Source organism: Oncorhynchus kisutch, linkage group LG28 (genome assembly GCF_002021735.2).
Source record: "Oncorhynchus kisutch isolate 150728-3 linkage group LG28, Okis_V2, whole genome shotgun sequence".
In the NCBI taxonomy this organism is placed as follows: Eukaryota; Metazoa; Chordata; class Actinopteri; order Salmoniformes; family Salmonidae; genus Oncorhynchus; species Oncorhynchus kisutch.
In genome coordinates this window covers 40,660,733-40,688,232 of record NC_034201.2, presented here as the reverse complement: position 1 = coordinate 40,688,232, position 27,500 = coordinate 40,660,733, and the positions used below count along the sequence as shown (strand labels likewise).

General features: G+C 42.1%; 1 protein-coding gene across 1 annotated transcript in view; it reads right to left on the bottom strand.

Moving 5' to 3' along the window:
* Window positions 1-27,500, bottom strand: part of LOC109873369 (rho GTPase-activating protein 26) — a 156,378-nt gene that overhangs the window by 71,245 nt on the left and 57,633 nt on the right. Inside the window, 8 exon segments of the mRNA XM_031807957.1 lie at window positions 943-1,043; window positions 3,387-3,446; window positions 3,449-3,515; window positions 4,212-4,316; window positions 12,295-12,405; window positions 13,507-13,608; window positions 19,805-19,876; window positions 21,498-21,559. Coding sequence (XP_031663817.1) covers window positions 943-1,043; window positions 3,387-3,446; window positions 3,449-3,515; window positions 4,212-4,316; window positions 12,295-12,405; window positions 13,507-13,608; window positions 19,805-19,876; window positions 21,498-21,559 — 680 coding nt within the window.

Below are 27,500 nucleotides of genomic sequence, written 5' to 3'. Positions count from 1 at the left end.
CAATATTATCGGAAGATATTGGCCTTTTACGATAATTCAACCGATACTCAACAAATAGGATGAAAAAAGGGAATCTCATGCTGATCTGAACACTTACAGACATAATGTGTCATTCATTTCACCATGTAAGAAATCAACATTTGAAGCATATTTCTTGGGCAATTTATAAATGACACTTTTTCATTTCCCTGGTGTTAAACAGTATATCGGCAGTTTTCCCCAAAACAACTGCAGTCATTCAAACCTCTAGAGACAAATGTCACACATGATTTCTGCTTTAAATCGTGACTGAGAGGCCTTAAATATAAATGTGTCTAATTAATGTGTCTATGGCTCTGTTCATGAGGGTTGGAGAAGCCCCTGTGGTTTCTGGAGAGCTCTCTCTCTCTCTCTGTGTGTGTGTGTGTGTGTGTGTGTGTGTGTGTGTGTGTGTGTGTGTGTGTGTGTGTGTGTGTGTGTGTGTGTGTGTGTGTGTGTGTGTGTGTGTGTGTGTGTCTGTGTCTGTGCGTGTGTGCGTGTGCGCGCGTGCGTGTGCGTGTGTGCGGTAATTGGATGAGTTGGCCCCTGTAGTTGGGGCTCTAGTCTCCCCTATACTTGGGTGTAGTAGAGCAGAACTGATCCCTGTCAAGATGTTGGGCTTGGCATGGGCACTGTGTTAACTACAGTCTGAGAGTGGCACTGCAGGAGAGGCTGGCCCGCTGCCAGCTCTGTGTGTCAACCCTGCCAGTCCTGAGTCACGGTACCATGACCTGCCGCCCATGGCAAGATTAGAGCCCTGCATCATCGCTGACAGGCCAAAACAAGCGAGCGGGCAATGCCAACATTTATTTCTCTCTATTCTTGCTCTTCTCTCTCTCACTCTCTGTCTCTCTGCTCCAACAACTACATGGTCCCACGGCATGGCAGAGTGGCATTCTTGGTAGAAACAAACAGACAACACACCACTTTGCCTCCAGACTTCTGGTCAAACAGGACCATGGTGACTCGTTTGGGCTCTCGATGGTAGGTGCAGTAGTACTTGACCCAGGTTGACACAAAAGAACCTGAGAGAGGGAAGCGAGAGAAGCAGACATAGAGGTAGAGAAGAAGCAGAGAGAGAAGCAGAGAGAAAAGCAGAGAGAGAAGCAGAGAGAGAAGCAGAGAGAAGCAGAGAGAGAAGGAGAGAGAAAAGCAGAGAGAAGCAGAGAGAGAAGCAGAGAGAGAAGCAGAGAGAAGCAGAGAGAGAAGCAGAGAGAGAAGCAGAGAGAGAAGCAGAGAGAAAAGCAGAGAGAAAAGCAGAGATAAGCAGAGAGAAGCAGAGAGAGAAGCAGAGAGAAAAGCAGAGAGAAGCAGAGAGAAGCAGAGAGAGAAGGAGAGAGAAAAGCAGAGAGAAGCAGAGAGAGAAGCAGAGAGAAAAGCAGAGAGAGAAGCAGAGAGAGAAGCAGAGAGAAGCAGAGAGAGAAGCAGAGAGAAGCAGAGAGAGAAGCAGAGAGAAAAGCAGAGAGAAGCAGAGAGAGAAGGAGAGAGAAAAGCAGAGAGAGAAGGAGAGAGAAAAGCAGAGAGAGAAGCAGAGAGAGAAGCAGAGAGAGAAAAGCAGAGAGAAGCAGAGAGAGAAGCAGAGAGAAGCAGAGAGAGAAGGAGAGAGAAAAGCAGAGAGAAGCAGAGAGAGAAGCAGATAGAGAAAAGCAGAGAGAGAAGGAGAGAGAGAAGCAGAGAGAGAAGCAGAGAGAGAAAAGCAGAGAGAAGAAGAGAGAGAAGCAGCGAGAGAAGCAGAGAGAAGCAGAGAGAGAAGGAGAGAGAAAAGCAGAGAGAAGCAGAGAGAGAAGAAGAGAGAGAAGCAGATAGAGAAGCAGAGAGAGGAGAGAGAGAAGCAGAGAGAGAAGGAGAGAGAAAAGCAGAGAGAAGCAGAGAGAAGCAGAGAGAAGCAGAGAGAAGCAGAGAGAGAAGCAGAGAGAAAAGCAGAGATAAGCAGAGAGAAGCAGAGAGAGAAGGAGAGAGAAAAGCAGAGAGAAGCAGAGAGAGAAGCAGAGAGAGAAGCAGATAGAGAAGCAGAGAGAGAAGGAGAGAGAGAAGCAGAGAGAGAAGCAGAGAGAGAAGGAGAGAGAGAAGCAGAGAGAGAAGCAGGGAGAAAAGCAGAGAGAAGCAGAGAGAAGCAGAGAGAGAAGGAGAGAGAAGCAGATAGAGAAGCAGAGAGAGAAGCAGAGAGAGAAGCAGAGAGAAAAGCAGAGAGAAGCAGAGAGAATCAGATAGAGAAGCAGAGAGAGAAGGAGAGAGAGAAGCAGAGAGAGAAAAGCAGAGAGAGAAGCAGAGAGAGAAGCAGAGAGAGAAGCAGAGAGAAGCAGAGAGAGAAGGAGAGAGAAAAGCAGAGAGAAGCAGAGAGAGAAGAAGAGAGAGAAGCAGATAGAGAAGCAGAGAGAGAAGGAGAGAGAGAAGCAGAGAGAGAAGGAGAGAGAGAAGCAGAGAGAGAAGCAGAGAGAAAAGCAGAGAGAAGCAGAGAGAAGCAGAGAGAGAAGCAGAGAGAAAAGCAGAGAGAAGCAGAGAGAAGCAGAGAGAGAAGGAGAGAGAAAAGCAGATAGAGAAGCAGAGAGAGAAGCAGAGAGAAAAGCAGAGATAAGCAGAGAGAAGCAGAGAGAGAAGCAGAGAGAAAAGCAGAGAGAAGCAGAGAGAAGCAGAGAGAGAAGGAGAGAGAAAAGCAGAGAGAAGCAGAGAGAGTAGCAGAGAGAGAAGCAGATAGAGAAGCAGAGAGAAGCAGAGAGAGAAGCAGAGAGAGAAGCAGAGAGAAAAGCAGAGAGAAGCAGAGAGAGGAGAGAGAGAAGCAGATAGAGAAGCAGAGAGAGGAGAGAGAGAAGCAGAGAGAAGCAGAGAGAGAAGCAGAGAGAAGCAGAGAGAGAAGCAGAGAGAAAGCAGAGAGAAGCAGAGAGAGAAGCAGAGAGAAGCAGAGAGAGAAGCAGAGAGAGAAGCAGAGAGAAGCAGAGAGAGAAGCAGAGAGAGAAGCAGAGAGAAGCAGAGAGAGAAGGAGAGAGAAAAGCAGAGAGAAGCAGAGACAGTAGCAGAGAGAGAAGCAGAGAGTGGGGGAGCAATGAAAAAATGGTTTTGGTTACCAATTTATTACTGCACATCCTCAGTGCCCTTGTCACCTCTTGGAGTCTCATCCTGAATACAATTACTCTTGTTGTTTCTATGGGGAAATGCAAATCTATTTGTACAACAACACTGGTACTACTTTTCTAAATGGTAAAAATAAATGACTAAATAGTGATATGATATGTGACCTTATTGCATCATGAGAGAGCGAAAGAACTGTCTGTGTGTGTGTGCTTGTGTGTGTGTGTGTGAGAAAGTGAGAGACAGTGAGATCGAGAACGAGAAAGGAGTGAGAGAGACAGAGAGCAGGACGGGACACTCACGTTTCTCCTGTACAAACAGATATCCCTCCATGGTGTCATGGCTGATGCTCTTGTGTTCATGGGGTTCTCCTTCATCTTCCTCATCAGACACTCCACCTCAGACCGGGTGCTTTCAAAACGGTTCCGCGTCTTAACAGGAGGAGAGGAGACAGAATGATGGAAACATCCCACCTACCATCCTGCATTCTGAGCTATTGACCGCTGTCTACAGGTGTTGGGTTAGAGCTATTGACTGCTGTCTACAGTTGTTGGGTTAGAGCTATTGACCGCTGTCTACAGGTGTTGGGTTAGAGCTATTGACCACTGTCTACAGTTGTTGGGTTAGGGCTATTGACTGCTGTCTACAGTTGTTGGGTTAGAGTTATTGACCGCTGTCTACAGGTGTTGGGTTAGAGCTATTGACCACTGTCTACAGGTGTTGGGTTAGAGCTATTGACCACTGTCTACAGGTGTTGGGTTAGAGCTATTGACCGCTGTCTACATTTGTTGGGTTAGAGATATTGACCACTGTCTACAGGTGTTGGGTTAGAGCTATTGACCACTGTCTACAGGTGTTGGGTTAGAGCTATTGACCACTGTCTACAGTTGTTGGGTTAGAGCTATTGATCACTGTCTACAGTTGTTGGGTTAGAGCTATTGACCACTGTCTACAGGTGTTGGGTTAGAGCTATTGACCACTGTCTACAGTTGTTGGGTTAGAGCTATTGACCACTGTCTACAGGTGTTGGGTTAGAGCTATTGCCTTGAAAGGCCACTGGGTTGGCAAAAGATGAAATATGATCAGCACCTCATGCCTGTAATGTATGGCATTAACATGCATCTTACATTCTGAATGCTGATGGTGAGGTCTGTCTTGAAGTGGTTGAAGTCTTTGGCCAGCTCGTACCCATGATGGTAGTAAGTAAACAGCCCTTGAAGGAATGCCAGCAACTAGAATTAATGTAGAGGATAACAGGGAAAAGAAACACGGTTGAGAAACATTCCTCTCAATTAAATGAAATCAACCAAATCTACTCTAATTTGCTTTCAAAGGTACTTGTTGTCAGCTACATTCTAAAGCTACATATGTAGGATCTTAATTTGATGACTCAGTTGCAGGAAATTGAAGTGTATTCGAGGTTAAAAAAAGCTTTTTGAAGTTTGTCATTTCCACTTTGAAAATTCAGACTTGATTTTTTATTTTTTTGGAATCAACCCCTACAAATATGTCTGTTAATTATAATCCACATACTGTAATAATTCACATTTCCTGTTGCAGCAGAATAATTTTCCTGTGTCAGTAAACTGGCTGAAATTAAGACCTTACATCTGTACACGTATCTACATTGTGAAGACAGTGTGTTTCATAGAGAGATGAGGTGATTGAGCATGAAAGTTGTATAGACTAAAGTAACTGTAGAACAGTAACAAGCATATCGTTACACTCGCAATACCATCTGCTAAACACGTGTATGTGACCAATACCATCTGCTAAACACGTGTATGTGACCAATACCATCTGCTAAACACGTGTATGTGACCAATACCATCTGCTAAACACGTGTATGTGACCAATACCATCTGCTAAACACGTGTATGTGACCAATACCATCTGCTAAACACGTGTATGTGACCAATACCATCTGCTAAACACGTGTATGTGACCAATACCATCTGCTAAACACGTGTATGTGACCAATACCATCTGCTAAACACGTGTATGTGACCAATACCATCTGCTAAACACGTGTATATGACCAATACCATCTGCTAAACACGTGTATGTGACCAATAACATCTGCTAAACACGTGTATGTGACCAATACCATCTGCTAAACACGTGTATGTGACCAATAACATCTGCTAAACACGTGTATGTGACCAATACCATCTGCTAAACACGTGTATGTGACCAATACCATCTGCTAAACACGTGTATGTGACCAATACCATCTGCTAAACACGTGTATGTGACCAATACCATCTGCTAAACACGTGTATGTGACCAATACCATCTGCTAAACACGTGTATGTGACCAATACCATCTGCTAAACACGTGTATGTGACCAAAACCATCTGCTAAACACGTGTATGTGACGAATACCATCTGCTAAACACGTGTATGTGACCAATAACATCTGCTAAACACGTGTATGTGACCAATACCATCTGCTAAACACGTGTATGTGACCAATAACATCTGCTAAACACGTGTATGTGACCAATAACATCTGCTAAACACGTGTATGTGACCAATAACATCTGCTAAACACGTGTATGTGACCAATAACATCTGCTACACATGTGTATGTGACCAATAACATCTGTTAACCGTGTGTATGTGACCAATAACATCTGCTAAACATGTGTATGTGACCAATAACATCTGCTAAACATGTGTATGTGACCAATAACATCTGCTAAACACGTGTATGTGACCAATAAAAGTTTATTTGATTTGAGTTGTACAGTAACAGTAGTGAAGTATCTGTAGTACAGTAACAGCAGTAACAGTAGTAGAAAAACAGTAGTCACCGTAGTAAAGTAACAGTAGTAACAATAGTACAGTAGCAGTAGTACAGTAACAGTAGTACAGTAACAGTAGTATAGTAACAGTATAACAGTAACAGTAGAACAGTAACAGTAGAACAGTAACAGTAGTATAGTAACAGTATAACAGTAACAGTATAACAGTAACAGTAGAACAGTCACAGTAGAACAGTAACAGTAGAACAGTCACAGTATAACAGTAACAGTAGAACAGTAACAGTAGTATAGTAACAGTATAACAGTAACAGTATAACAGTAACAGTCGAACAGTAACAGTAGAACAGTCACAGTAGAACAGTAACAGTAGAACAGTAACAGTAGAACAGTAACAGTAGAACAGTATAACAGTAACAGTATAACAGTAACAGTAGTAACAGTAACAGTAGTAACAGTAGAACAGTAACAGTATAACAGTAACAGTAGTAACAGTATAACAGTAACAGTATAACAGTAACAGTAGTAACAGTATAACAGTAACAGTAGAACAGTAACAGTAGAACAGTAACAGTAGAACAGTAACAGTAGTATAGTAACAGTATAACAGTAACAGTATAACAGTAACAGTATAACAGTAACAGTAGTAACAGTATAACAGTAACAGTAGAACAGTAACAGTAGAACAGTAACAGTAGAACAGTAACAGTAGTATAGTAACAGTATAACAGTAACAGTATAACAGTAACAGTATAACAGTAACAGTAGTAACAGTATAACAGTAACAGTATAACAGTAACAGTAGTATAGTAACAGTAGAACAGTAACAGTAGAACAGTAACAGTATAACAGTAACAGTAGAACAGTAACAGTAGAACAGTAACAGTATAACAGTAACAGTATAACAGTAACAGTAGTACAGTAACAGTAGAACAGTAACAGTAGAACAGTAACAGTAGAACAGTAACAGTATAACAGTAACAGTAGTACAGTAACAGTAGAACAGTAACAGTAGTAACAGTAACAGTAGTATAGTAACAGTAGTATAGAAGCAGTAGTAACTGTAGTACAGTAACAGTAGTACAGAAGCAGTAGTACAGAATCAGTAGTAACAGTAGAACAGTAACAGTAGTATAGTAACAGTAGAACAGTAACTGTAGTATAGTAACAGTAGTACAGTAACAGTATAACAATAACAGTAGACTCAGTAACAGTGGTACAGTAACAGTAGTATAGTAACAGTAGAACAGTAACAGTAGTATAGTAACAGTAGAACAGTAACAGTAGTATAGTAACAGTAGAACAGTAACAGTAGTATAGTAACAGTAGAACAGTAACAGTATAACAGTAACAGTAGTATAGTAACAGTAGAACAGTAACAGTAGAACAGTAGTATAGTAACAGTAGTATAGTAACAGTAGTACAGTAACAGTATAACAATAACAGTAGACTCAGTAACAGTGGTACAGTAACAGTAGTATAGTAACAGTAGAACAGTAACAGTAGTATAGTAACAGTAGAACAGTAACAGTAGAACAGTAACAGTATAACAGTAACAGTATAACAGTAACAGTAGAACAGTAACAGTAGTATAGTAACAGTAGAACAGTAACAGTAGAACAGTAACAGTAGTATAGTAACAGTAGTACAGTAACAATAGAACAGTAACAGTAGAACAGTAACAGTAGACTAGTAGAACAGTAACAGTAGAACAGTAACAGTAGAACAGTAACAGTAGAACAGTAACAGTAGACTAGTAGAACAGTAACAGTAGAACAGTAACAGTAGACTAGTAGAACAGTAACAGTAGAACAGTAACAGTAGTACAGTAACAGTAGACTAGTAGAACAGTAACAGTAGAACAGTAACAGTAGACTAGTAGAACAGTAACAGTAGAACAGTAACAGTAGACTAGTAGAACAGTAACAGTAGAACAGTAACAGTAGACTAGTAGAACAGTAACAGTAGAACAGTAACAGTAGAACAGTAACAGTAGACTAGTAGAACAGTAACAGTAGAACAGTAACAGTAGAACAGTAACAGTAGAACAGTAACAGTAGACTAGTAGAACAGTAACAGTAGACTAGTAGAACAGTAACAGTAGAACAGTAACAGTAGAACAGTAACAGTAGACTAGTAGAACAGTAACAGTAGAACAGTAACAGTAGTACAGTAACAGTAGACTAGTAGAACAGTAACAGTAGAACAGTAACAGTAGACTAGTAGAACAGTAACAGTAGAACAGTAACAGTAGACTAGTAGAACAGTAACAGTAGAACAGTAACAGTAGACTAGTAGAACAGTAACAGTAGAACAGTAACAGTAGAACAGTAACAGTAGACTAGTAGAACAGTAACAGTAGAACAGTAACAGTAGAACAGTAACAGTAGAACAGTAACAGTAGACTAGTAGAACAGTAACAGTAGAACAGTAACAGTAGACTAGTAGAACAGTAACAGTAGAACAGTAACAGTAGAACAGTAACAGTAGACTAGTAGAACAGTAACAGTAGAACAGTAACAGTAGAACAGTAACAGTAGAACAGTAACAGTAGACTAGTAGAACAGTAACAGTAGAACAGTAACAGTAGAACAGTAACAGTAGACTAGTAGAACAGTAACAGTAGAACAGTAACAGTAGAACAGTAACAGTAGAACAGTAACAGTAGACTAGTAGAACAGTAACAGTAGAACAGTAACAGTAGAACAGTAACAGTAGACTAGTAGAACAGTAACAGTAGAACAGTAACAGTAGACTAGTAGAACAGTAACAGTAGAACAGTAACAGTAGAACAGTAACAGTAGACTAGTAGAACAGTAACAGTAGAACAGTAACAGTAGTACAGTAACAGTAGTACAGAAGCAGTATTAACTGTAGTACAGTAACAGTAGTACAGTAACAGTAGTATAGTAACAGTAGTACAGTAACAGTAGTATAGAAGCAGTAGTAACTGTAGTACAGTAACAGTAGTACAGAAGCAGTATTAACTGTAGTACAGTAACAGTAGTATAGTAACAGTCGAACAGTAACAGTAGTATAGTAACAGTCGAACAGTAACAGTAGTATAGAAACAGTAGAACAGTAACAGTCAAACAGTAACAGTAGAACAGTAACAGTAGAACAGTAACAGTAGTATAGTAACAGTAGAACAGTAACAGTAGTATAGTAACAGTAGAACAGTAGAACAGTAACAGTAGAACAGTAGAACATTAACAGTAGACTAGTAGAACAGTAACAGTAGAACAGTAACAGTAGTATAGTAACAGTAGTACAGTAACAGTAGAACAGTAACAGTAGTATAGTAACAGTAGTACAGTAACAGTAGTATAGTAACAGTAGAACATTAACAGCAGAACAGTAACAATAGTATAGTAACAGTAGAACAGTAACAGTAGTATAGTAACAGTAGAACAGTAACAGTAGAACAGTAACAGTAGTATAGTAACAGTAGAACAGTAACAGTAGTATAGTAACAGTAGAACAGTAACAGTAGAACAGTAACAGTAGATCAGTAACAGTAGAACAGTAACAGTAGTACAGTAACAGTAGATCAGTAACAGTAGAACAGTAACAGTAGAACAGTAACAGTAGAACAGTAACAGTAGACTAGTAGAACAGTAACAGTAGAACAGTAACAGTAGAACAGTAACAGTAGTATAGTAACAGTAGAACAGTAACAGTAGTATAGTAACAGTAGAACAGTAACAGTAGAACAGTAGAACAGTAACAGTAGTATAGTAACAGTAGAACAGTAACAGTAGAACAGTAACAGTAGTATAGTAACAGTAGAACAGTAACAGTAGAACAGTAACAGTAGTACAGTAACAGTAGAACAGTAACAGTAGACTAGTAGAACAGTAACAGTAGAGCAGTAACAGTAGACTAGTAGAACAGTAACAGTAGAACAGTAACAGTAGACTAGTAGAACAGTAACAGTAGAACAGTAACAGTAGAACAGTAACAGTAGAACAGTAACAGTAGACTAGTAGAACAGTAACAGTAGAGCAGTAACAGTAGACTAGTAGAACAGTAACAGTAGAACAGTAACAGTAGACTAGTAGAACAGTAACAGTAGAACAGTAACAGTAGAACAGTAACAGTAGAACAGTAACAGTAGTATAGTAACAGTAGAACATTAACTGTAGTACAGTAACAGTAGAACAGTAACAGTAGAACAGTAACAGTAGACTAGTAGAACAGTAACAGTAGAACAGTAACAGTAGACTAGTAGAACAGTAACAGTAGAACAGTAACAGTAGACTAGTAGAACAGTAACAGTAGACTAGTAGAACAGTAACAGTAGAACAGTAACTGTAGTATAGTAACAGTAGTACAGTAACAGTAGTATAGTAACAGTAGAACAGTAACAGTAGTATAGTAACAGTAGAGCAGTAACAGTAGACTAGTAGAACAGTAACAGTAGAACAGTAACAGTAGACTAGTAGAACAGTAACAGTAGAACAGTAACAGTAGACTAGTAGAACAGTAACAGTAGAACAGTAACAGTAGACTAGTAGAACAGTAACAGTAGAACAGTAACAGTAGTATAGTAACAGTATACCAATAACAGTAGACTCAGTAACAGTAGTACAGTAACAGTAGAACAGTAACAGTAGAACAGTAACAGTAGTATAGTAACAGTAGTATAGAAGCAGTACTAACTGTAGTACAGTAACAGTAGTACAGAAGCAGTAGTACAGAAGCAGTATTAACTGTAGTACAGTAACAGTAGTATGGTAACAGTCGAACAGTAACAGTAGTATAGTAACAGTAGTATAGTAACAGTCGAACAGTAACAGTAGTATAGTAACAGTAGAACAGTAGAACAGTAACAGTAGAACAGTAACAGTAGACTAGTAGTACAGTAACAGTATAACATTAACAGTAGAACAGTAACAATAGTATAGTAACAGTAGAACAGTAACAGTAGTATAGTAACAGTAGAACAGTAACAGTAGTATAGTAACAGTAGAACAGTAACAGTAGAACAGTAGAACAGTAACAGTAGAACAGTAACAGTAGAACAGTAGAACAGTAACAGTAGTATAGTAACAGTAGTATAGAAGCAGTAGTAACTGTAGTACAGTAACAGTAGTACAGAAGCAGTAGTACAGAAGCAGTATTAACTGTAGTACAGTAACAGTAGAACAGTAACAGTAGTATAGTAACAGTAGAACAGTAGAACAGCAACAGTAGAACAGTAACAGTGGAACAGTAACAGTAGTATAGTAACAGTAGAACAGTAACAGTAGTATAGTAACAGTAGTATAGTAACAGTCGAACAGTAACAGCAGTATAGTAACAGTCGAACAGTAACAGTAGTATAGTAACAGTAGTATAGTAACAGTAGAACAGTAACAGTCAAACAGTAACAGTAGAACAGTAACAGTAGAACAGTAACAGTAGTATAGTAACAGTAGAACAGTAGAACAGTAACAGTAGAACAGTAACAGTAGACTAGTAGAACAGTAACAGTAGAACAGTAACAATAGTATAGTAACAGTAGAACAGTAACAGTAGAACAGTAACAGTAGTATAGTAACAGTAGAACAGTAGAACAGTAACAGTAGAACAGTAACAGTAGTATAGTAACAGTAGAACAGTAACAGTAGTATAGTAACAGTAGAACAGTAACAGTAGAACAGTAACAGTAGAACAGTAACAGTAGAACAGTAACAGTAGACTAGTAGAACAGTAACAGTAGAACAGTAACAGTAGAACAGTAACAGTAGTATAGTAACAGTAGAACAGTAACAGTAGTATAGTAACAGTAGAACAGTAACAGTAGTATAGTAACAGTAGAACAGTAACAGTAGAACAGTAACAGTAGAACAGTAACAGTAGAACAGTAACAGTAGTATAGTAACAGTAGAACAGTAACAGTAGAACAGTAACAGTAGAACAGTAACAGTAGTATAGTAACAGTAGAACAGTAACAGTAGTATAGTAACAGTAGAACAGTAACAGTAGTATAGTAACAGTAGAACAGTAACAGTAGTATGGTAACAGTAGAACAGTAACAGTAGAACAGTAGTATAGTAACAGTAGAACAGTAACAGTAGAACAGTAGAACAGTAACAGTAGACTAGTAGAACAGTAACAGTAGTATAGTAACAGTAGAACAGTAACAGTAGAACAGTAGAACAGTAACAGTAGACTAGTAGAACAGTAACGGTAGAACAGTAACGGTAGTACAGTAACAGTAGAACAGTAACAGTAGAACAGTCACAATCGTAGGGTTACAGAACAGTACCTTTCCCAAATTCCCAGGTTTCCCAGAAATCCTGGTTGGAAAGTTCAGGAGGGAACAAGCAGAAAATACGTCTTCCAACCAGGATTTCTGGGAAACCTGGCCGTTTTGGGAAAGGTACTAGAGTTATGCAACCCTAAGCAGTATACAGTCAAAGACAGCAGATGCTGAGGGTGGTTGGCATTCTCACTCACCGGCTCTACGAAGTCAAACATCTTCCTCTCCTGGACTTCCTGCACCTTGAACACATATTCCAGAGACACCTCATAGAAATGCTGCCGCACGTGGTCCACCTGACTGTCTGCCTGCACAACACACACGTGACTCTGTTGGAACTAACGTTCAGGACACACACATCATCTCAGGATTGAAGTGAGACAACTCACAAACACATGAACACTTAAAGGTAAACATGGACCTACTGCAGCAAGGGAAAGGTGTGTGCTTACTTCATGGAAACATGGACCTACTGCAGCAAGGGAAAGGTGTGTGCTTACTTCATGGAAACATGGACCTACTGCAGCAAGAGAAAGGTGTGTGCTTACTTTATGGAAACATGGACCTACTGCAGCAAGAGAAAGGTGTGTGCTTACTTCATGGAAACATGGACCTACTGCAGCAAGAGAAAGGTGTGTGCTTACTTCATGGAAACATGGACCTACTGCAGCAAGGGAAAGGTGTGGGCTTACTTCATGGAAACATGGACCTACTGCAGCAAGGGAAAGGTGTGTGCTTACTTCATGGAAACATGGACCTACTACAGCAAGGGAAAGGTGTGGGCTTACTTCATGGAAACATGGACCTACTGCAGCAAGGGAAAGGTGTGTGCTTACTTCATGGAAACATGGACCTACTACAGCAAGGGAAAGGTGTGGGCTTACTTCATGGAAACATGGACCTACTGCAGCAAGGGAAAGGTGTGTGCTTACTTCATGGAAACATGGACCTACTACAGCAAGGGAAAGGTGTGTGCTTACTTCATGGAAACATGGACCTAATGCAGCAAGAGAAAGGTGTGTGCTTACTTCATGGAAACATGGACCTACTACAGCAAGGGAAAGGTGTGTGCTTACTTCCTGGAAACATGGACCTACTGCAGCAAAGGAAAGGTGTGTGCTTACTTCATGGAAACATGGACTTACTGCAGCAAGGGAAAGGTGTGTGCTTACTTCATGGAAACATGGACCTACTACAGCAAAGGAAAGGTGTGTGCTTACTTCATGGAAACATGGACCTACTGCAGCAAAGGAAAGGTGTGTGCTTACTTCATGGAAACATGGACTTACTGCAGCAAGGGAAAGGTTGTGCTTACTTCATGGAAACATGGACTTACTGCAGCAAGGGAAAGGTTGTGCTTACTTCATGGAAACATGGACTTACTGCAGCAAGGGAAAGGTTGTGCTTACTTCATGGAGATGTGCTTCTTTCTTCTTTGCTGATAGACTCAGGTGCTTCTCCAGTACAGCACAGTACTTCTCCGTCTCTTTGTCATATTTCTTCTTGGCTTCCTGTGAGACATCAGTAAAAAGGTCACCAACCTTTTTACAGCAATGTGTATTTTTAATTAACCAGGAAGTCCAATTGAGGTCAGAAGACCTCTTTCTTAAAGGAGACCACTGTATCAGACATATGGCCCATTTCCAAAAAGGATTTAACCTGTTACTACTGCTTTCTGTTTCAATCTACGCGGGCCAGAACCCATGCTTTACTGGCCCGTGGCTCCGATGGACTTGTTTCACTTGGGGCCAAAGCCAAGCCACTGGTACTGCAGCTCTCATTTACATAACAATGGCTAACTGTGAACCTTAACACCTTCTCACAAAGCAACTGTTTTGATTATGCAGGGTTGTTAATTCTGTTCTTTACAAGTTCTCACTGTCAGCCCCAGCTATGGAAACACTGCAGGGGGGCGGCAGCGTAGCCTAGTGGTTAGAGCGTTGGACTAGTAACCGGAAGGTTGCAAGTTCAAACCCCCGAGCTGACAAGGTACAAATCTGTCGTTCTGCCCCTGAACAGGCAGTTAACCCACTGTTCCCAGGCCGTCATTGAAAATAAGAATGTGTTCTTAACTGACTTGCCTGGTTAATTAAAGCCCCTAGTATATCATAAGGGTGTATACACTAGTGTAACACTGGTGTTACAGTTCAAAAGCAGCAATAGATCTCTGTTTTGGCATCATCACTACTACACTCTTAGATAAATGGGTGCCATCTAGAACCTGAAAGGATTCTTCAGCTGTCCTCATAGGAGAAACCTTTGAAGAACCACGTTTGGTTCCAGGTGGAACCCTTTCGGGTTCCATGTAGAATCCTTTCCACAGACGGTTCTACATGGAACCCAAAAGGGTTCTACCTGGAACCAAAATGGTTCTCCTATGGGGGCAGCCGAAGAACTCTTTTGGATCCCTTTTTCTGAGAGTGTAGCTTCCAACAGAACATAATTTCTCAAGAGTCGTGGGTATTATTGGTATGTCCAGAGCTCAGCTTCACCGACAAACCTGGAAGCACATGTTGTGAGACACAAGTTGAAATCACAAGTCCTCTAGGGCTGCTGAAACCAACAGAGACAGCTCACAGCTGGTGGGAAAACAATTGACCACTTTATACCGAACCTCTGGTATTGAGGTCATCCACAGACAGACATACAGACATAACAGGGTGTGTCAGTACTAACACACAGTACAGTACTCATCACCCTGGGGCACATTGACTGTGTCCACACCTGCTACTGAGTGATGTCATCATCCCTGTCCACCCAGTCACACGACCCAGCTTTTCAAAACCAGCCAGTTTCCACAGGAAGTAGAACCAATCAACCCTCCTCAGAAAAGAATGACCACAACAGCTGCTCAACACATCACTTCGAAGCATCATAATATAGCAAACTAAAGTCATTCTTTTAGCTCTAACTCTTCATAATAAATTTACCTGCATCATGGCTGTTATACAGTTTTGACATGTTTCAAGGCCGTGCTATCTGGGATCCTTGGGATGTCCCTATCCCCCATTGAAGTTGAAATTTCGAATGGTTAAGGTTAGGTACGGGTTATGGTTAAGATTAAGGTTAGGGTAGGGTTAGGGTTTAGGGTAGGGACTTCCCAAGGATCCCAGATAGAACTGACATACGTTTCAATGTAGGCTTTTTGAGTTAAAGTATCCTTCAAACACTCAATTATTCTTCAAACATTCAATTAACATACACATCCTTCTAACTTAGACTTCATGGTGTGAAGTACATTCACAAAGTTAAATCAGTTTAATATCACTCTCAATCTGATGTCTGTTAACATTAACAATCAACCAGCTAAATCCTGATAAAGCCCTTCATGTATTACCATTATTGGCCAGGTGGAGGCAGTGTCTTATCACATACGACCTGTCAGCTCTGGCAGGCTGAGAGCTAAGAGCAATTTAGACACACTGAGGTAGTGTAGGGAGATCTCTGAATGCGGTCATCAATGGTGATTTAACAGAGGGATGCTTCTCGCTGCAGTGCATACATTACATAGTCTACCCTACAAACATATAACTTATACAGTTGAAGTCGGAAGTTTACATACATCTTAACCAAATACATTTCAACTTCGTTTTTCACAAATCCTGACATTTAATCCTAGTAAACATTCTGTCTTAGGTCAGTTAGGATCACCACTTTATTTTAAGAATGTGAAATGTCAGAATAATAGTAGACATAATGATTTCTCTCAGCTTTTATTTCTTTCATCACGTTCCCAGTGGGTCAGAAGTTTACATACACTCAATTAGTATTTGGTAGCATTGCCTTTAAATTGTTTATCTAGCGTCAAACGTTTCAGGTAGCCCTTCACAAGCTTCCCATAATAAGTTGGGTGAATTTTGACACATTCTTCCAGATAAAGCTGGTGTAACTGAGTCAGGTTTGTAGGCCTCCTTGCTCCCACAGCTTTTTCAGTTATGCCCACAGATTTTCTATAGGATTGAGGTCAGGGCTTGTGATGGCCACTCCAATACCTTGACTTTGTTGTCCTTAAGCCATTTTGCCACAACTTTGGAAGTGTGCTTGGGGTCATTGTCCATTTGGAAGACCCATTTGCGACCAAGCTTTAACTTTCTGATTGATGTCTTGAGATGTTGCTTTAATATGTCCATAATTTTCCTTATTTTGTGAAGTGCACCAGTCCCTCCTGCAGCAAAGCACCCCCACAACATGATGCTGCCAGCCCCGTGCTTCACGGTTGGGATGGTGTTCTTCGGCTTGCAAGCCTCCCCCTTTCTCCTCCAAACACAACGATGGTCATTATGGCCAAACAGTTCTATTTTTGTTTCATCAGACCAGAGGACATTTCTCCAAAAATTACGATCTTTGTCCTCATGTGCAGTTGCAAACCGTAGTCTGTTTTTTTTAATGGCGGTTTTGGAGCAGTGGCTGAGCGGCCTTTCAGGTTATGTCGATATAGGACTCGTTTTACTGTGGATATAGATACTTTTGTACCTGTTTCCTCCAGCATCTTCACATGGTCCTTTGCTGTTGTTCTGGGATTGATTTGCACTTTTTGCTTCAAAGTACGTAATACAGAACGCGTCTCCTTCCTGAGCATTATGACGGCTGTGTGGTCCCATGGTATTTATACTTGCGTACTATTGTTTGTACAGATGAATGTGGTACCTTCAGGCGTTTGGAAATTGCTCCCAAGGATGAACCAGACTTGTGGAGGTCTACAATTTATTTTCTGAGGTCTTGGCGATTTCTTTAGATTTTCCCATGATGCCAAGCAAAGAGGCACTGAGTTTGAAGGTAGGCCTTGAAATACATCCACAGGTACACCTCCAATTGACTCAAATGATGTCAATTAGCCTATCAGAAGCTTCTAAAGCCATGATATAATTTTCTGGAATTTCCCAAGCTGTTTAAACTTCTTAGGGCTGCAATTCCGTTAATGGGAGCGATATGACAACAGCCAGTGAAAGTGCAGGGCGCCAAATTCAAAACAGCAGAAATCTAATTAAAATTCCTCAAACATACATGTATCTTATACCGTTTTAAAGGTAATCTTGTTGTTAATCCCACCACAGTGTCCGATTTCAAATAGGCCTTACAGCGAAAGCACCACAAACGATTATGTTAGGTCACCACCAACTCACAGAAATATTCAGCCATTTTTCCAGCCAAAGAGAGGAGTCACAAAAAGCACAAATAGAGATAAAATTAATCACTAACCTTTGATTATCTTCATCAGATGACACTCATAGGACTTCATGTTACACAATACATGTATGTTTTGTTTGATAAAGTTCATATTTATATAAAATTATCTCAGTATACATTGGCATTGTTCACTAGTTCCAAAAACATCCGGTGATGTTGCAGAGAGCCACGTCATTTTACAGAAATACTCATTATAAATGTCGATAAATACAATTGTTAGACATGGAAATATAGCTATACCTCTCCTTAATGCAACCGCTGTGTCATTAATGCAACCGCTGTGTCAGTTCAAAAAAACTTTACGGAAAAAGCAAACCATGCAATAATCTGAGACGGCGCTCAGAAAAAAAAAATATCAGCTAAAATGGAGTCAACAGAAATCAGAAATAACATTATAAATATTCCCCTACCTTTGATGATCTTCATCAGAATGCACTCCCAGGAGTCCTAGTTCCACAATAAATGCTTGATTTGTTCGATAATGTCCATTATTTATGTCCAAGTAGCTACTTTTGTTAGCGCGTTTAGTACACAAATCCAAACGCTTGTGCAGGTCCAGCCGAACGTCGGACGAAAACTTAAAAAAGTTATATTACAGGTCAAAGAAACTTGTCAAACTAAGTACAGAATCAATCTTTAGGATGTTGTTATCATAAATCTTCAATAACATTCCAACCGGAGAATTCCATTGTCTGTAGAAATACCATGGAACGCAGGTCGCTATCATGTGAAATGGGCATGACCAGGACCTGGCTCTCTGCCAGACCACTGACTCAAACAGCTCCCATCCGGATCCACAACACTGTAGAAGCCTCATTCAAGTTTCTAAAGACGGTTGACATCTAGTGGAAGCCTTAGGAAGTGCAACATAACCAATATCCCACTGTGTATTCAATAGGGGCTGGGTTGAAAATCGACCAACCTCAGATTTCCCACTTCCTGTTTGGATATGAGTTCTGTTATACTCACATACATAATTAAAACAGTTTTAGAAACTTCAGAGTGTTTTCTATCCAATACTAATAATAATATGCATATACAGTATTAGCAACTGGGACTGAGGAGCAGGCCGTTTACTCTGGGCACCTTTCATCCAAGCTACGCAATACTGCCCCTGCAGCCATAAGAAGTTAAAGGCCAGTCAGCTTAGTGTATGTAAACTTCTAAACTTGTGATACAGAGAATTATAAGTTAAATAATCTGTCTGTAAACAATTGTTGGAAAAATGACTTGTGTCATGTACGAAGTAGATGTCCTAACAGACTTGCCAAAACTATAGTTTGTTAACAAGAAATATGTGGAGTGGTTAAAAAACTAGTTTTAATGACTCCAACCTAAGTGTATGTAAACTAGTTTTAATGACTCCAATTTAAGTGTATGTAAACTAGTTTTAATGATTCCAACCTAAGTGTATGTAAACTAGTTTTAATTACTCCAACCTAAGTGTATGTAGACTAGTTTTAATGACTCCAACCTAAATGTATGTAAAATAGTTTTAATGACTCCAACCTAAATGTCTGTAAACTTCGAACTTCAACTGTATGCAGTGGCTGTGGAATCAGCACAACCGGGACAAAGTCAGTTACCTGCCAACCTGAAGGGGAAACGGATCATATCTGAGTGATCAGTGCATTTCCTAACACTCAGTGGATACGTTCAAATGTAACAGACAAATATGTTGTTTTTTTGTCTTTCAAGGCTAAACAGGGATTATAAAATGGCTACATGACCCAATAAGGATTATAATTCCCCTCATAATCTACGAGGGATTGTAAAATCACACAATGACCCCATAGTAAGGATTAACAGGACCTTTAGTGGGGGGGATCCCCCCAATATTGTGCAACTGCAACCAGCAATTCGGGGCGTTTCTGCATGTGGGCATTCTTGCACAGCAGGAACGCCACCCCTCGAGCATCCCATTGGTTCCTTCATGAACACCCCCACTCTCTTTGCATCCTATTGGTTCATGCATTGCTATTTAGCTAGATAGCATATGGGGTCGCCCCTGCCTCCCGCCATCTGTGTACAAGAGAAAGCCTTACACGACAGGCAGGGCCAAAGGACACTGTCTACCAGTTGTTCCTGCCTCCCGCTAGCACAGCAGGTGGGAGGCTGGGGCAATACCATGTACTAGCTAGCTTGATGGTTACCGACACAGAGTGCTTGCTAGTTAGCATGCCAGCACACAGTGTCGCTCCCGCCTGCTATGTACCAGAGTAATCCTTAGGACTAGCTGGCTAAACTAGCACAGTTTCCTTCGATCCTGTCTGTGGAACAGCTGCCCTCGCAGTTATTATCAGAACTGAGGGAAAACAGTGCCCATCTTCTGTGGGGTTTATAGGCTGCTGGCATTCAATGGTATTGTGCATTAACGCCATCTACTGTACCGGAGTGCCCCCACCTCCCGCCTGTCCTAACTAAAAAAAACTGCAATAGAAATATTAGTATGCAGGAAAGCCCCTTATTGTGGGCCTCAATTTCCCCCTTCTCGGGGGTCCAGTCATAATATATCCTTACCTTGGCAGCACTGATCTGCTCCTTTCTGAAGCGCTCCAGCGGCATGATCAGCACATCATTGGCATTTTCAATCTGAGCAAAGATGCAGCGATCAGTCATAACACAGCTGATCACACACTTTTTCCACATTTTGTTACATTACAGCTTTATTCTAAAATTGAATCAATTGTTTTTTTCCCTCATCAATTTACACATAATACCCTATAATGACAAAGCAAAAACGTTTTTTTAGGAGTGCAAATTTACTAACAACAAAAAAGGGAAATATCACATTTACATAAGTATTCAGACCCTTTACTCAGTACTTTGTTGAAGCAGTAACTACAGCCTCCAGTCTTCTTGGGTATGATTCTCCAGCTCTGTCAGGTGATGCTACAAGCTCGGCACACCTGCATTTGGGGAGTTTCTCAAATTCTCCTCTGGTGATATTGTTAAGGTTGGATGGGGAGTGTTGCTGCACAGCTAATTTCAGATCTCTCCAGAGATATTCAAATCAGGTTCAAGTCCGGGCTCTGGCTGGGTCACTCAAGGACATTCAGAGACTCCTGCAGCCACTCCTGCATTGTATTTCTTAGCTGTGTGCTTAGTGTCATTGTCCTGTTGGAAGGTGAACCTTCGCCCCAGTCTGAGGTCCTGAGCGCTCTGGAGCAGGTTTTCATCAAGGATCTCTCTGTACTTTGCTCCGCTCATCTTTCCATCAATCCTGACTAGTCTCTCAGTCCTTGCCACTGAAAAACATCCCCACAGCATGATTCTGCCACCACCATGCTTCACCGTAGGGATGGTGCCAGGATTCCTCCAGATGTTTCCATTCAGGCCAAAGAGTTAAATCTTGGTTTCGTCAGACCAGAGCATCTAGTTTCTCATGGTCTGAGAGTCTTTAGGTGCCTTTTGGAAAGCTCCAAGTGGCCTGTCATGTGCCTTTTACTGAGGAGTGGCTTCCGTCTGGCCACTCTACCATAAAGGCCTGATTGGTGGAGTGCTGCAGAGATGGTTGTCTTTCTGGAAGGTTCTCCCATTTCCACAGAGGAACTCTAGAACTCTGTCAAAGTGACTATCAGGTTCTTGGTCACCTCCCTGACCAAGGCCCTTCTACCCCATTTGCTCAGTCTGGCCAGACGGCCAGCTATAGGAAGAGTATTGGTGATTCCAAACTTCTTCCATTTAAGAAAGATGGAGGCCACTGTGTTCTTGGGGACCTTCAATGCTGCAGACATTTGTTGGTACCCTTTTCCATATCTGTGCCTCGACACAATCCTGTCTCGGAGCTCTACGGACAATTCCTTCGACCTCATGGCTTGGTTTTTGCTCTGACATGCACTGTCAACTGTAGGAACGTATATAGACAGGTGTGTGCCTTTACAAATCATGTCCAATCAATTGAATTTACCACAGGTGGACTCCAATCACGTCGTAGAAACATCTCAAGGATGCTTAATGGATGTACCTGAGCTCAATTTCGAGTCTTATAGCAAAGGGTCTGAATACTTACGTAAATAATGTATTTCTGTTTTTTATTTGTAATACATTTGCAAAAATTTCTTAAAACCTGTTTTTAGCTTTGTCATTATGGGGTATTGTGTGTAGATTGCTGAGGGGGAAATGTTTTAATCAATTTTAGAATAAGGCTGTAACGTAAGAAAATTCAATGGGTCTGAAAAGTTTCAGAATGCACTGTATATCTGACACTCACCATCCGTGTCCTCTCATCCTCCAGGTTCTGCAGCACTCCAGCAAACTCCTGGAGAGACTTTGCTGTAGATGGTTAGAGACAGACAGACAGGCAGACAGGCAGACAGACAGACAGACAGACAGAGACAGACAGACAGACAGACAGACAGACAGACAGGCAGAGAGGGAGGTTAACAATACATAATAAGCCAGTGATCATACTGTACACAATCTAACATTCAACAAGTATGACTTTGCATAACAAGGTTATTCATTTGAAATCCTAGTTGACATGCTTGCTTTAGACCAGGTTGTGTTTACAACTAGCAAGCTACTGATTGTTCCATCCCTGCTCTTGACCAGGGTTTCTCAACCTCTGTCCCGGGGCCACCCCTGGGTGCACATTTTGGTTTTTGCCCTAGCACATAATATCTGATTCAAATAACCAAGTCAGCATCAAGCTCTGATTATCTGAATTAGCTGTGTAGTGCTAGGGCTAAAACCAAAACGTGCCCTCAGGGGGGACCCCGGGACCGAGTTTGGGAAACCCTGGTTTGGATCTAACCTAGCATGACTGTAAAGTTTTGGGTCAGAGTTCTCACTTGAGATGCCACGATCCTGTTCCACCATTTACACGCACTGGACAGAGTAATACTCTCCAAATGTGGAATTCAAGTCTTACATTTTAATTCCTACTATAAAAAGGAACCCAAAATATTCCAGGAATGTACTTTTAACATAATGGCAAGTTTATTGAGGTCCTTGAATTTAATCTAACTTGTCAAGGAACCTAATTGCATTTATAACAGCATTTCTGCCCTGCTGGGAAAAAACACAGAAAAGAGGTCACCAGACTTCACCAGACTTCGCTGTGATTCAGACACTAATGAATGACCAGCCTTCTCTGTGATTCAGACACTAATTACCAGCCTTCGCTGTGATTCAGACACTAATGACCAGCCTTCGCTGTGATTCAGACACTAATGACCAGCCTTCGCTGTGATTCAGACACTAATGACCAGCCTTCTCTATGATTCAGACACTAATGACCAGCCTTCGCTGTGATTCAGACACTAATGAATGACCAGCCTTCTCTGTGATTCAGACACTAATGACCAGCCTTCGCTGTGATTCAGACACTAATGACCAGCCTTCGCTGTGATTCAGACACTAATGACCAGCCTTCTCTGTGATTCAGACACTAATGACCAGCCTTCGCTGTGATTCAGACACTAATGACCAGCCTTCTCTGTGATTCAGACACTAATGACCAGCCTTCGCTGTGATTCAGACACTAATGACCAGCCTTCGCTGTGATTCAGACACTAATGACCAGCCTTCTCTGTGATTCAGACACTAATGACCAGCCTTCTCTGTGATTCAGACACTAATGACCAGCCTTCGCTGTGATTCAGACACTAATGACCAGCCTTCGCTGTGATTCAGACACTAATGACCAGCCTTCGCTGTGATTCAGACACTAATGACCAGCCTTCTCTGTGATTCAGACACTAATGACCAGCCTTCGCTGTGATTCAGACACTAATGACCAGCCTTCGCTGTGATTCAGACACTAATGACCAGCCTTCGCTGTGATTCAGACACTAATGACCAGCCTTCTCTGTGATTCAGACACTAATTACCAGCCTTCGCTGTGATTCAGACACTAATGACCAGCCTTCGCTGTGATTCAGACACTAATGACCAGCCTTCGCTGTGATTCAGACACTAATGACCAGCCTTCTCTATGATTCAGACACTAATGACCAGCCTTCGCTGTGATTCAGACACTAATGAATGACCAGCCTTCTCTGTGATTCAGACACTAATGACCAGCCTTCGCTGTGATTCAGACACTAATGACCAGCCTTCGCTGTGATTCAGACACTAATGACCAGCCTTCTCTGTGATTCAGACACTAATGACCAGCCTTCGCTGTGATTCAGACACTAATGACCAGCCTTCTCTGTGATTCAGACACTAATGACCAGCCTTCGCTGTGATTCAGACACTAATGACCAGCCTTCGCTGTGATTCAGACACTAATGACCAGCCTTCTCTGTGATTCAGACACTAATGACCAGCCTTCTCTGTGATTCAGACACTAATGACCAGCCTTCGCTGTGATTCAGACACTAATGACCAGCCTTCGCTGTGATTCAGACACTAATGACCAGCCTTCGCTGTGATTCAGACACTAATGACCAGCCTTCTCTGTGATTCAGACACTAATGACCAGCCTTCGCTGTGATTCAGACACTAATGACCAGCCTTCGCTGTGATTCAGACACTAATGACCAGCCTTCGCTGTGATTCAGACACTAATGACCAGCCTTCTCTGTGATTCAGACACTAATGACCAGCCTTCGCTGTGATTCAGACACTAATGACCAGCCTTCGCTGTGATTCAGACACTAATGACCAGCCTTCGCTGTGATTCAGACACTAATGACCAGCCTTCTCTGTGATTCAGACACTAATGACCAGACTTCGCTGTGATTCAGACACTAATGACCAGCCTTCGCTGTGATTCAGACACTAATGACCAGCCTTCTCTGTGATTCAGACACTAATGACCAGCCTTCTCTGTGATTCAGACACTAATGACCAGCCTTCGCTGTGATTCAGACACTAATGACCAGCCTTCGCTGTGATTCAGACACTAATGACCAGCCTTCGCTGTGATTCAGACACTAATGAATGACCAGCCTTCTCTGTGATTCAGACACTAATGACCAGCCTTCGCTGTGATTCAGACACTAATGACCAGCCTTCGCTGTGATTCAGACACTAATGACCAGCCTTCTCTGTGATTCAGACACTAATGACCAGCCTTCGCTGTGATTCAGACACTAATGACCAGCCTTCTCTGTGATTCAGACACTAATGACCAGCCTTCGCTGTGATTCAGACACTAATGACCAGCCTTCGCTGTGATTCAGACACTAATGACCAGCCTTCTCTGTGATTCAGACACTAATGACCAGCCTTCTCTGTGATTCAGACACTAATGACCAGCCTTCGCTGTGATTCAGACACTAATGACCAGCCTTCGCTGTGATTCAGACACTAATGACCAGCCTTCGCTGTGATTCAGACACTAATGACCAGCCTTCTCTGTGATTCAGACACTAATGACCAGCCTTCGCTGTGATTCAGACACTAATGACCAGCCTTCGCTGTGATTCAGACACTAATGACCAGCCTTCGCTGTGATTCAGACACTAATGACCAGCCTTCTCTGTGATTCAGACACTAATGACCAGCCTTCGCTGTGATTCAGACACTAATGACCAGCCTTCGCTGTGATTCAGACACTAATGACCAGCCTTCGCTGTGATTCAGACACTAATGACCAGCCTTCTCTGTGATTCAGACACTAATGACCAGACTTCGCTGTGATTCAGACACTAATGACCAGCCTTCGCTGTGATTCAGACACTAATGACCAGCCTTCTCTGTGATTCAGACACTAATGACCAGCCTTCTCTGTGATTCAGACACTAATGACCAGCCTTCGCTGTGATTCAGACACTAATGACCAGCCTTCGCTGTGATTCAGACACTAATGACCAGCCTTCGCTGTGATTCAGACACTAATGAATGACCAGCCTTCTCTGTGATTCAGACACTAATGACCAGCCTTCGCTGTGATTCAGACACTAATGACCAGCCTTCGCTGTGATTCAGACACTAATGACCAGCCTTCTCTGTGATTCAGACACTAAAGACCAGCCTTCGCTGTGATTCAGACACTAATGACCAGCCTTCTCTGTGATTCAGACACTAATGACCAGCCTTCGCTGTGATTCAGACACTAATGACCAGCCTTCGCTGTGATTCAGACACTAATGACCAGCCTTCTCTGTGATTCAGACACTAATGACCAGCCTTCTCTGTGATTCAGACACTAATGACCAGCCTTCGCTGTGATTCAGACACTAATGACCAGCCTTCGCTGTGATTCAGACACTAATGACCAGCCTTCGCTGTGATTCAGACACTAATGACCAGCCTTCTCTGTGATTCAGACACTAATGACCAGACTTCGCTGTGATTCAGACACTAATGACCAGCCTTCGCTGTGATTCAGACACTAATGACCAGCCTTCTCTGTGATTCAGACACTAATGACCAGCCTTCGCTGTGATTCAGACACTAATGACCAGCCTTCTCTGTGATTCAGACACTAATGACCAGACTTCGCTGTGATTCAGACACTAATGACCAGCCTTCGCTGTGATTCAGACACTAATTACCAGCCTTCGCTGTGATTCAGACACTAATGACCAGCCTTCGCTGTGATTCAGACACTAATGACCAGCCTTCGCTGTGATTCAGACACTAATGACCAGCCTTCTCTATGATTCAGACACTAATGACCAGCCTTCGCTGTGATTCAGACACTAATGACCAGCCTTCGCTGTGATTCAGACACTAATGACCAGCCTTCGCTGTGATTCAGACACTAATGACCAGCCTTCTCTGTGATTCAGACACTAATGACCAGCCTTCGCTGTGATTCAGACACTAATGACCAGCCTTCGCTGTGATTCAGACACTAATGACCAGCCTTCGCTGTGATTCAGACACTAATGACCAGCCTTCTCTGTGATTCAGACACTAATGACCAGCCTTCTCTGTGATTCAGACACTAATGACCAGCCTTCGCTGTGATTCAGACACTAATGACCAGCCTTCGCTGTGATTCAGACACTAATGACCAGCCTTCGCTGTGATTCAGACACTAATGAATGACCAGCCTTCTCTGTGATTCAGACACTAATGACCAGCCTTCGCTGTGATTCAGACACTAATGACCAGCCTTCGCTGTGATTCAGACACTAATGACCAGCCTTCTCTGTGATTCAGACACTAATGACCAGCCTTCGCTGTGATTCAGACACTAATGACCAGCCTTCTCTGTGATTCAGACACTAATGACCAGCCTTCGCTGTGATTCAGACACTAATGACCAGCCTTCGCTGTGATTCAGACACTAATGACCAGCCTTCTCTGTGATTCAGACACTAATGACCAGCCTTCTCTGTGATTCAGACACTAATGACCAGCCTTCGCTGTGATTCAGACACTAATGACCAGCCTTCGCTGTGATTCAGACACTAATGACCAGCCTTCGCTGTGATTCAGACACTAATGACCAGCCTTCTCTGTGATTCAGACACTAATGACCAGCCTTCGCTGTGATTCAGACACTAATGACCAGCCTTCGCTGTGATTCAGACACTAATGACCAGCCTTCGCTGTGATTCAGACACTAATGACCAGCCTTCTCTGTGATTCAGACACTAATGACCAGCCTTCGCTGTGATTCAGACACTAATGACCAGCCTTCGCTGTGATTCAGACACTAATGACCAGCCTTCGCTGTGATTCAGACACTAATGACCAGCCTTCTCTGTGATTCAGACACTAATGACCAGACTTCGCTGTGATTCAGACACTAATGACCAGCCTTCGCTGTGATTCAGACACTAATGACCAGCCTTCTCTGTGATTCAGACACTAATGACCAGCCTTCTCTGTGATTCAGACACTAATGACCAGCCTTCGCTGTGATTCAGACACTAATGACCAGCCTTCGCTGTGATTCAGACACTAATGACCAGCCTTCGCTGTGATTCAGACACTAATGAATGACCAGCCTTCTCTGTGATTCAGACACTAATGACCAGCCTTCGCTGTGATTCAGACACTAATGACCAGCCTTCGCTGTGATTCAGACACTAATGACCAGCCTTCTCTGTGATTCAGACACTAAAGACCAGCCTTCGCTGTGATTCAGACACTAATGACCAGCCTTCTCTGTGATTCAGACACTAATGACCAGCCTTCGCTGTGATTCAGACACTAATGACCAGCCTTCGCTGTGATTCAGACACTAATGACCAGCCTTCTCTGTGATTCAGACACTAATGACCAGCCTTCTCTGTGATTCAGACACTAATGACCAGCCTTCGCTGTGATTCAGACACTAATGACCAGCCTTCGCTGTGATTCAGAC